General features: G+C 40.2%; 1 protein-coding gene across 24 annotated transcripts in view; it reads left to right on the top strand.

Moving 5' to 3' along the window:
• Window positions 1-8,868: 8,868 nt before the first annotated feature.
• Window positions 8,869-12,385, top strand: part of LOC124301822 (basement membrane-specific heparan sulfate proteoglycan core protein) — a 125,245-nt gene continuing 121,728 nt past the window's right edge. For 16 of the 24 annotated variants that reach the window (XM_046757294.1, XM_046757288.1, XM_046757289.1 and 13 more), the window contains exon 1: window positions 8,870-9,411. In XM_046757294.1, the coding sequence (XP_046613250.1) occupies window positions 9,325-9,411 (87 nt within the window). In that variant the 5' untranslated portion in view covers window positions 8,870-9,324. Of the gene's footprint in view, window positions 9,412-12,385 lie in introns of all 24 variants that reach the window. The other 8 variants (XM_046757276.1, XM_046757277.1, XM_046757273.1 and 5 more) reach the window with 2 other exon arrangements.

Here is a 12,385-nt window from a genome sequence, read left to right as displayed (position 1 = left end):
TGAGGGAGTTTGTATAATCAACTTGAAATTCTTGAAATGATTGCTCCGTTAGGTCTGGGAAGAAGTCTTTTCAATTTTGGAAAAGTTGGAGAGCGAGTTAGCCACGATGTTCTCGTCCTTTCTTACTTTCCTTCCCTGCTTGAAGTGCGCGAAATATCTCGTAGCAATTTGGCTACGTGACCCTCGACTTTCCGCTATGAAATGTGCAAACACAACATGTAACGCCACCCACAAGAATTGCTGGGCGAAGGGTGGATTCGGTCGTGCGGAGACGAGCCTCCGCTTCGTTTCTGTCACATGAATAATAGAAAGGGAACATAAAAAAAAAAATAAGACAAAGATAAAAAAATTTCGGATGTAGGTTTATAACGGGGTCGGATTGTTTCGCGGCGCAAGTATAACCACTCTTACGTTTTCGTATCTATTTTCCGTGTTTGCCATTCCCAGAATGTTTTGAATGAGATTAAAATACGAAGAATTATTTTTAACCCCAACCAATATTCCACATAAATGTACGAATCTATCTGTTCCAGCTTGTTTCAATTGTTTTTAATTATACACCGTGGAGTTGCACAAATATGCAAATCCTATTTATGTAATCATTGGCAATCCCGTTCTCCAACAATATCTGACAATCGAGATGGAAGAAATACTCTGATCAGTACTTCAATATCAAATGAAAGTTGAGTACTGATTATTAAAAACTGAAACACGACGTTCTTAGTTGCTTAATTTGGCAGGAAAACAATTAGTTAAGCATTGCAAATAAATTTCTCTGAAACGCTAGATGCTCAGAAATCTGGATAGGTGTGATGTTTACGTTTGAATAGTGTGCGTAACTTAGCTTAACTTGACTTTGACAAATTTTTGAAAATCCTGAGGAATAAAACGAAACCAGCAAAGTACATAAAAAAAGATGACGAAGATTTATTTACGGGTGAATATAAATGTTTTACACTCGTGAAGGTTCACTCTCTCTCTCCGCTTCATAACCCCTGATGAATTTTCCACGGTACATCAAAGCAGCAAACCCATTCCTTGGGGGAAGTCAGAATCCGTTGTGGTTTTCATACATATAGTTAGGTAGTTGCCATGCATTAATTCCTAAGGATCCGAAGTTCGAGCTTTGAGTCTAAGTGGTCGACGTTGAGAAATCTTTTAGGATATGCTGTTCAAAAATTTGGTGCGAACAGATTGACCAGAATTTTCATCAGCCAAAAAGCTTAACGAGGAATAAGTAGCAGTTTCAAACGGAACATGATGACGATGAAACGTACAACGAAAGAACTGAAACTCGATCATCTAATCCTAGTTGAAAATTCAAATTCCATGAGATAACTTAATGAATACAGTACCTGAATATTTCTTCAACAATGATGGTTATGCAGCAATGCTCGGTTAGGTATTTAAACGGCCAAACAAACGCGGCATGTTACTGATTTCCGGCTTTTATCCAGGCGATGAAGACCGTGACTTAAACGGCAAGTTGAATTTGGCGGCTTTTTTATCGGCCGCGGCGTTGCGCTGCCGTCGGTATCGCCAGCTCTGATCTTCAATCGGTAAGGTAGATTGGACAAAACTAGCCCTGGTTCGACAATCGCACAGGATACTGACTCATCGTTGGAGCAAATACCTACTATCGAGTTTTAAGCCCGGGGAATCCCTTGAGTTTCAAAGATGTTTGTATTTTTAAAACCTGAACCACAAATGGATCACGGATAACACACACTGCGATAAACACGCAGATTTAGTTTCACGCAAGTTATTTGGCACAGAAGTAAAACTGTCGCTGCCGTAACGCGGCCCAGTCATTGCTTCGTAAAATGCCTGAAATATTTTGCGGGGAATAACAGTGATATTTGAATCCGGTGTCGAATGATGCGGACATACCTCATTTATAACATATATTATACGGGTATATACGTACCAGGAATACTGCAGCGCCAGGAAGATGCAGATGCACATCGTTGCCGCTATAAAAGGTGGCGGAAATATCAAATGACGTGTTATTCGACTAGCCTGCCACTCCGCTGTTCCACTAATGAACTTTTAGAATACGAATTATGTACTCCTGCTTCATTTTCTTTATTACACGACTAACAATAAGATTCTCCGATCATAGACGAAGCATTTTGATGGCGATGCCTTCGTTGAGTTCATTCCAAAATCTTTCTGTTCTCGAATTTTATTCCTACGATATCGGAAGGGGATCTAAAAAATTTGAGAGAATTAATGTCCGATATTTCGCGCGTATTTGCTTTTCTACGGCAGCGGTTCAATGAAGGTTTTTGTATGGACGAGCTAATAGAGGGAATGAGGAACTCTGCATGGTTACGTGTAACATGATCAGAATACCCGGCCATAAGAGATCTTCAAAACACGACCTACTTACTGCTCTACTCTTCTCTCTTCCTCTTCACGTTTCGTGTATTTTCATTTGAACGAACGGTCGGAGTGGCAAAACTTTACGTTCAGCGGCACCGCCTATACTCGGAACGTCAACCGGAAAAGTCTGCAAAGTTATGCTTCGCAGTCCTTCTAATCGGCGCGTACAATGCCAGATTGCTCTGTTCTTCGACGTTTACAGTTTTTTTCCTGTAAAGATGTCACGTCGCGTTTCCGTATTTCAGTTCTCTCGCAAATATTCTTTGTAGAGCGAATCGGCAGAATTTTTTGCAACGGTTACCCAAGACGAATTTTCGGATCTCATTATTGAACTTCAAAGACTGGGCAAAAATCTCGATTTCGATATTGGAAATTCTAAGGTGATCCATAAAAATTGAGACTCGTTTGACCCTCAGAAGCTTCAGTTGCAATATTCTTGGCTTACTCATGAATTAGTCCATGAAATTTTATTTTCTTGTGTTCAACTACGATTTAGAATATTTCGAACTTCGTGGTTCTATTGAGTCAACCTGAGTTGCGGGAATCTGCGGGGTGTAAATGATACCTAGATTCGAGTCGGCATATCTCAACAATAAACGAATAAAGGATTAAGAGGTTTAAACGAGTTATAAAATTTCGAGTTAGGCATCGTTTCGATGTAAAAATTGCACGGATAGTTATGTAACGGTTGAAACGCCATATTAATAAATTTTCTTCCGGTATTCTTCGAAATCGCTTCAAGATTCGATTGTTTGAAGGATCGAGGGCCGATCTTGACGGACAAAATTATCCGGAGATGACGAATCAGGAGGAGAGACCCAAACCCACTGCACACGTGTGAAGTGATTCGGGTCAGGTTTGAAGTTTGCACGTTGCAGACGGCGGCCACATGCCGGGGAATACGTGTTGCAGATTTCCAATGCGTATGTATGTTAATGCATGTCGAGACGAATGGCATGGCGCAGTGTAAGTTCTGAGAACCTCGGTTACAGCCTTTGCGTGCAGGGCAGACTAAATAAAAGGCACAACGACGCGGGCGCGACGTCTCGGCTTGAGAGAGAGAGAGAGAGAGAGAGAGAAGAGATTAAAGAAGGAGAGTAAAAAGACGAGCTGATCGTTGTGTATGCAAAAGAGAAGCTAATGTGAGCCACAAGCGTGTGATGCATGCATGTATTGAGGACAGACACTCGCAGTTTTTGTAAGACTCGAACTTTATCATGAACATCATGGCCAATTCCCTCTCTGTAATTCATACCAGGTTCCATAAGGACTTTGGGCCGCATCTATATTTGGCGGCAAATAATTTGCATCTGTTGCGCAACGTACGCAAATGGAAATTTCGACGGGATCTTCTTATACCATTCGGCGGTTTGTACCTCGATATGTAGAATGTTCCTGTAATTGTTACTGAGGGAGAGGAATAAAAAAAAAAGAATACTTGACATTTTACATTTATAAATGAGCACTTTGTGATTCGCGCTTGTATATTTTCACGTTTTTTCTACACGATCTGTACTTACTTTTATGCGAAAGAAAAAAATGCCAATAAATTATGTTCGAACTTGTATTCTCGGGCAAAATTTTCATCCCGTACAATAAAATACGTTATTGTAATCTGAAAGTTTGTAATACATATACCGTGTTAATTGCGAATGGACAGAAAAAAGATGGTACATTCATCTGCACGTGTAGTTTCTGAAACATCAAATAAACAATTCGTATTCATGACACATGGGTGATGGCATAATTTCCGAGGTACTTAGTTCTTTTCTTGTACGAAGAGTGGAATAAATTTTTCCTTCAAAAATACACAAATTTCTTTCTGTTCTCGCTTTGTGCTTTACGTCCGGTAACTAGGCCTCCGCTAATTGTTCATAATCTATGTATATACGAAACGGTTTATTCTTGTATATTTGTTCACCTGAGATTTATCACCCGGAGAAATATTATCGATTGGCTCGCACGTCCGGTGTGGATTTTTTTGCAAATATTAAACGTGCGAGGTAGGCGAGAAACAAAGGAAATAAAAGTAAGAATTAGTGAGTCATGGAGACGGGTGGAGAGAGGAGAGCGGAGCGGCAACTGGGCCTAGAAACACGAGCGTAACCCTAAATTTTAAAAGCTTCGTATACGTAAGAACGAGGCTGTGAAAGAATTAGGAGCCTTGACTCCGTGTCAAAGTCGTAAAAATGGTTGACACTATGAATCGAAAATGTCAACGATAAATCTCGATTATGACGCGAACTAATCCGGGACTGGGGATGTGTAATAAACACATCGAACGGTCCAACGCAACGATTTAAGCGTCGTATGTGACAAAATATATCTATGCAATGGCAACATAATTTCAGACCTGCGTCTTGGGCGTATGGTGATGTACGCGTGTTTAATGCACGCGAGTAATGAACCAGTTGAGTATTATTCAACAACGGTTAGATCATTTCTCGTGTCCATGTTCACGCACTTTACGATTCGTCGCTGTAAAACTTAATAATGCGAGTCGTCAGGTCGTGACACGGTTCTGAAAAAGACCAGGATCCCTTGCCCGCTTACAAAGGCTCTCAAACACAGAGTTTCCGACTATTTGTACCTGCTCAAATTTGAGTTTCGCGCCGTTGTCGTAACGTCATTCAGCACTAGCGACTGGCGGATCGTTCTCGACGAGCCGCGGGAAATTTGAAACTTGTCTAAGAACTATGAATGCGCGAGCGTGGTTATAAAGAAGAATTCTAGTCGATCATGAATTGGGTTAAGTACTCGAAGATAATTCCCGAAAGTCGGAGCGTCGCGAGACCATTTCTGTCAAAGGGGAGTGGAACAACTGAGTGAGCCCTTTAACCGCAATGTCAAAGTTCCGAATTAAGGAGCGAATGAGCAAACAATTAGACAGTGGCATGACGCATACGTCATCCAATTATCAATGTGCAACGTTCGATGGCGCACATGCACTAAAGTGCAGTTCTTTGCCCGACGCGTATGACCCGAAATAAGAGCAAAGATGTTTCCACCGGGTTTAATTGTATGTAATAAAAGTGCAGGACGGCGCGTCTCTCGATGTTAATTGTGCAAATTAGTGTATACATACACGCGCATAAACAGTTTGAAAAGTATCTCAATTGAAAATTTGCATATGCGCCAGAAACTGCAGTAGCAGCAGCGGTAGCAGCGACGAACAGAAGCTGGTAAATTAGTTTCACAATTTAATTCCTAATTAGACTAAAATGAAGTTTAATGTGTTTCGCATCGTTAACATCGGTGTAAATTTTTTCATAAAATTCATACAAATAACGAACGTTACATCATTCGTATAATTTTGTTGGTAACTAGCTAATTCTTTTTAGCATAGACCAGTATGAAAGATGAAAAAAAAACGCGATTTTAGTATTTTTCGTCGAATCTGTAAATGATTCTTCTTCTTTCGTTATATCATGTATCATGTTTGTAGCAGATAGTTGTAACTTTGGTTGCACAACACGTAATTCGAGGGTCAAGGTCCAAGAAATAAAGATACATTTTTATCATGTTCATAGCTTGTTTAATTATACATTTTTCTACTGGATTATCTCGCTCGTGTTTTACAACCCGTCGTACGAATATCGGTCGGTGAAAAATGCCGGTAGGTGTTACCGTGCATATATTCAAATATAGAGGTGAATAGATATAGTTTTTGCATAATTTTTAATTATTACTCACCAGTGTATTTTGCGCGTGTATGCATATTTTTAAGTAAAGATAATGCCCAAGTTACAAATCTGGGCAATAAACTTGTCTAGACGTAATCGTAAACTTCGTGTCTCACTCCCCTCGGTTCTTAAGCTCTGAATTCTCTATGACCCAATGAAATCGGAACATACAATTATGTATTCGTAACCTTTCCATTAGGCAATAAGTTTTTTTTAAATATCTTTACGACACATTTTTAATTGTGATATACGCGAAAAGTAAGATACACTCTAAATTTGGAATACGGATGAACTTATCAACTGTACGTCAACAATAAAGTAGCGAAATCGATCAGACGATCAAAAAGTATCAATATATATATTTGTCTGGCTAGGTTCTCACTTTTTCCCCTATTTTTATGAGCTTGTATTCATACATTCATCTCTCGAAAGCCTTTTTAATTTTCTCCTAACAAATTAACGGAATGTGAGTATAATGTCGTTAAATTTGAGGTTATAGATACAACGCGCTCGTGTTTTCGTAACCGGTTTTCGGTATCGTTACCTTAGACGTTAAATTATTTATCATTTATACACCTAACAATTAATACAGATCGAAGCTCGTCAAATTAGACTTGATTGCTGATCAATGAACTATTATCAAATCTGTAAAATATGTTTTGCCACAAAGCGAACGCTAGCTCACGTTTCGGTTAAGATTTCAACGGCTTCTGCACATTCATTTATTGCAAACAAAGTTGAGATGGATTCTACGGTAAATGAAAAAGCTTTCTGTACAATTCGAGGTGACTAAAGTGGAAATTGACTGTATGGAATGTTTTCGAAAATTCATACAATCCCCATATATCAGCGCCTAAATCCAATATGGCGGTTCAGATAACAACCATCGATAGCTGTGAAGTTGGTTCATCCCTGCCTGAAGTTTTGGCGCGTGTTTCGAGCGCGGTTTCGGGCTCAACTCCAATGTGTGATAAAGTATAGTGAAAAAAATCGCCATTCCGCACGCGCGGAATCCTCGCGTCCGCGGTGGTCCGCGTACCTTATATTCGCGATTCTTAGGCGAGTCTGACGCACTGGTAAAACTATGTACTTTATACCTAATATTAGCCCCACAGTCAAGTAGGTGATTAAATGCCTGCCGTATAGGTTTTCACGCTCGCCGTTCAATGCGGCAGCCAGCTTCTGTATAATACACATGGCGATGTATCTATGAATATCATCTATACGATTTCACTATACAAAGTGGCATTCCATCGAGATGAAGAAGTAAATAAATAAATGTATGAATAATGGTAAACGGATTAAATTAGCGGTCAGATTATCGTTCCAAACTCTACAATTATCATTAATTCGGAAACAATTCCCGAAGTTTGAGTATTGCTCTTGCAGTTATTTTTATAGTGGTACTCTACGATTGAACCTTCACGAACATTTTATCGCCTCGATTGAGCGGCGATTTATAGTTACAGTTTATATATGATCTTTTTTTATTTTTTATTATTTTGCACAGTTATAAATTTGAGACGTTTAGAACTTGACACTTGAAATAGTTCACGGCGCAGTTGAAAGATGAATAGATAATCGACGAGGATTTATAAAGCTTGAAAATTAATGACAATTTATAGGTGGATCAAGATTGATGGGCGTAAATCACACGTGTGAATCCAAAGATATCCATTTCTGAAACGGAATGCTGGAATCTATTCCGATATGAATTTTGAAATAGTGATTTTAAGCAGGTTCCACAGTTAAATATTTGCAATACTTGCCGATAATTTTATTACGAATTGGTCGCACGTTGCGTGTTTATCAAATTACGGTGATTTTTTCGAAGAAGTAAAACATAATTTTCAAAAGAGAGGACAGGTAACCATTTTTTACATCGAATTGCCTTAAGATACCGAAAACTTTTGTGTATTCTTTCGATTCCACTCTGCATGTGACGAGTGATTTTATCCTGAAAACAATTTTCGCTACAACCCCACCGTGACAGTTTTTGCTTCCTTATCACGTTGGTACCGTAAAACATGTAATTCCGCAATACCGATCTGACATCGATTCGGCTCAACAAGTAGCAATTAAAAATTGGACATTCATCGAAAAAAGAAAAAACAAAAACGAAATCCACTTCGGAAAATTTCTAAGTAACGATTTTTCAAAGGGCGAGAACAAAAAAAAAAAAAAAACAAATCATCAGGGCGTGAAATTGAACAAGTCTAAAACATTTTTCATAAAATCGATATCGAAATTGTGTCTCATAATTTCAGCAACTTTTTGCTCGTTGAATTTCTAGAATACCCAGCATCGCAGCTTACGAACGTAACAATTTGTTGAATGCTCCGTGAAAGCGTTTCGAAAAAAGCTCGATATTCAATCCTCCGCAACGTTGCGAAAATCGAACGATCGAAGGGTAACGAACCCGTTGAGTCGGTGCTAAACCGTTTGGCGTAAACTGGTCCGGACAGAAGAGGATCGTCCGGCACCTTGACCGGTAACCGGCTGAACCGGCAACGCGCGCACCGAGCGTTCAGAACAGATCGGATCGGACCGTCGCGTCGTCGAGCGTGCGGCTGCCGAACGGAGCGGCGGGGCGGCTCCTGGAGCGAAAAGCGATGCTTGCGAGGTGGCGCAGGAAAGGGGGGGGGGAGGGGGGGATGGACGAAGGAGGGGGCGCCACAGCCGAACCTGAACCTCGGCGGTTCGCCGCAAGGGGGGCGGAGGGGGGAGGCGAAACGGGTGGAGAGGGAACCACCACACGGGGCTTTTGAAAATGTTTTATCTTAGCCGGCGCGCACGGCTCTCAGACGCTACCCAACGCCGGTACGGTGTGGTGTGATCGTTGAAGCTGCAGAGCGTGACGACGAGCAGCGTCTGCGGTAGAGAGATTCGTTCTAAGGAGTCGGATTCGATCAGGTCTGCAGCGAAAAATTCGCGGGGTTGTTACGGAGCTGGGTGGAGAGAGAGAGAGAGAGAGAGAGAGGGAAGGTAGAGACGGCGGGTAGATTAGGAGGCGCGGTAAATTTGAAAACGGTTACGAAGGAACGACCAGTAAACAGGAAAATACGTCAACCATGAACCGTTGTCGCTGAAAAGTTTCGACTGACGGTTCGAAATCATCGCGCGGGTTTCCATCGACGGTTTTTCGTACTGTTGTCGCGGTAATAGATATAAAAAAAAAAAAAAGAACAGAAATAACACCCTTGACCAGGCTGTCGAACCGTTCGCTGTTCGGCGATCGGTAATTCGCCCTTTCGAGATGACCACCAACGGCAGTGTTTTACTCAGGAGTGCTCTTCTCGCAGTGCTACTCGCCGCTTCCTTCGCTTCGGCATCCTTCGACGAGGTGAGTTCATTACACACGTTTCTCATCGATATAGAACTTGATGAATGTATGTGTATATAGGTATATATACCGTGATCGCGATGATTCTACAAGAATTGTAAGTCTGGTTTTAGAAAATCGATAATCAGTTTTATACTGTATTTCCCTCCCCACGATTTGCCTCGAAAAGTGCCGGGTCCTTCTTAAACCCAACAGTCAACGTTTGCATTCAATCACATTTCGTTCCTGAGAACCATATCCGTATGAATAATAAATTGTTCTTTCAAATTTGTCAAATTGCGCGTACATAGGTATCGGTTAAATACCAGAGATTGATAATCGATCACCCACCAAGTACTCGTCTCGCTCTATTCCCATCCGAAAGTGCAGGCAAAGAGATGTTAGAAACAGGTTGAAACCGATTGAGAATATGAAGAATTGAATAGTACGAGTATCCGCGCCATTTCTTTTAACGTAACCGTATCGCAATTCCCGCTGTATAATCACTTTACAATATATCACGACGAAAAGGAACTAAAAATAAAATCGTACGATAGAAAATATGAGGAAAGGGGAAGGAGGTAACTGGGCCGCTTATTAGGTCGGACGATAACGATGCGGTTACATCTGCGGGGCTATCAATCACACGTGCTTTCGTTTTATCGATGACGGATCCGAGCGATTGTGATTTGGGAATCGCAGAAATCCTTGTTGCGATTACACGTCTGCAAATGGCCTCCGTTGTACGAGCCGCGACGGCAACGTGAAGGGTATCGACACATATAGTCTAGAACTCGGATTATCCGTCGTAGCAATTCAAGTGTAACACACTCAGGGGTATCCGTTTCTACGTCTCGGACTGCATCAAGTTCGACGCACCCTCGAGTTTGAACAGAATTAAGGCTTCCTTCATCCGATCATCCTGCGGCTGTCGCTGATGGATCAGCCCTGGTCTCCGACCGGAAGTAGCAAAGTGCGAAAATTCCCGGAGACACTGACAAAGCGTTGAAACAAGTTCACGATGATAGTTCGGAGATGAAAGATCGTTACGATGCGTGGGTACCTTCTACTTAACGAGAAGGGAAAAGCAAGGTGGGGATAAAAATGTTAGAAATTATAAATATTACTGCATCGGTTTCTCTAAAACGCGAAAATCTATTTTATACAATGATTTCGAAGTATGTGTAGAAAATTCTGCTGTATTCCAAGTCGTTCTGACGTTTCTGCATCGTGGTTTGGTTCTGTACTTTGATCTTTTCACATTCCGACATTATGGGTTTGAAAAATACTATAAATAAAAATAAATCTTGGCCCTATGACCCTTGAATTTTATGGATCTCTGTGAATCTCTACCCCCACCCGGAAAATCACGTAGGAACAGAAGGAATGGGGAAGTCTTATTCTCGCGTGCATCGCAGCACGTGCGTCCGGCATTTCTGGTGAACCTCTGGATATCGAGGTCGACTGACAGGTAGCTCGGGATTTACCTCCCAAACAACATGGAGACGCCCATTGCGTGGCAGCCGTGAACATCTGTATCAACATGTGCCCAATACCTAAAACCGACGGTATTGAAACGATACCTTTGCGGAGAACGCGGTTCACAACTGATTGTTGTGAACCGCAATTTGTTTAGCAGTACTTTTACCTCGATTGGAAGCACGTCGCTCGGTTGGTGTCATGTTAACTCGTAGGCAGCGTAGGTTTCTTCTTTGTCTGATACTTGATAATGTACCTTAATTAATTTGCCCGAAATACGACGGATCGTCAAAATTAGACAATTTCCATGATGGGCAGAAAATTGGCCCACGGAAATTACTCGACTCAGAGACGTGATAGCATATCGCACACTCGCTACATCTGGTCTTCCTCATTAAGTATTTCGCAGTGTTATTGCATAATTCGTTCATCTGGATCCGATATTTTCATCTGATTTTATGCTATTTTAAGAATCTCGAAGATCGTGAACGATAATATTTGGAAATTGAGGAATTGAGCTGCTTATTTATGTTTTTATTTTCGATCTTAGTCTGCGTGTAATCAATACCGATTTCAAATATAAAATAGGTAAGAAAAAGAGTTCGCTCTCATATTTCGTTCCTCGAAATATCCTATACCGTTGAAGTTTCGTTTGCTAAAATAAGGTTCCATCAAGCGTAGCTTTTTCGTAATCAACGGTAAGATAACAGGCCTGCGGAATAGAACTTTTAATATCTCCCAAATAGTAATAATACTTTTTTCTAGGTATTTAGATATGCTGAATTAAAATGTAGCGAAAGTTTTTTTTACACCGTATCGAGATTTATTCTTATGCAAGATACGCATATTTATAAATTTTTGAACAATGTTTATGAAAAAAAAAAAAATATATCAAATATAAGACTTTTTAAGTATAAAATTAATGGCATTAGTTTTAAACAACACTTAAGAGACTAGATAGATCAAAAAGACTTGTGACATCTTTTTCTACTTTCTTCAAAATTCCTGTTCAATCTTTTTCTCTTGTACTTACCTAGATCTAAATATGCTTAAGGTCCTCATAAACAGCAAGTAGTGAGGGTTGATGAATATTTAAATATCAACACTACCATTAATACATATAATTGCCACAGAAATTGGAAGTGAACTCTAGTAGTACGAAGAATACAGAAAAAAAATGTAACAAAATTTACGTGATAGAATTTATTGAATACCTTTTTCATAGATTCGTGCCTAATACCTACAGAAATTACTACTCAATTTTCTAGGGGGAGAAAACCGTCGCAGGCCTGTGTAATCGAACCACATTTTGGCGGTGTAATTAGATAAAAAAAAAAAAGATAGGAGATGAGAACGAAGAAGGAGAGAGAAAATATGCGGCCTGGAATTATACATTTGCGATAATTCGAGTTTAATTCAATTAGATCGTTTTTCGGAGTCTATATATAGATATTTGCGTTATGTATGTATATATATAAATATATATATATATATATATATATATATGTATGTATAT

The sequence above is a fragment of the Neodiprion virginianus genome, chromosome 4, assembly GCF_021901495.1.
Source record: "Neodiprion virginianus isolate iyNeoVirg1 chromosome 4, iyNeoVirg1.1, whole genome shotgun sequence".
In the NCBI taxonomy this organism is placed as follows: Eukaryota; Metazoa; Arthropoda; class Insecta; order Hymenoptera; family Diprionidae; genus Neodiprion; species Neodiprion virginianus.
Note: the sequence above shows the minus strand (reverse complement) of the source record. Positions and strands in the feature narration are given on the sequence as shown.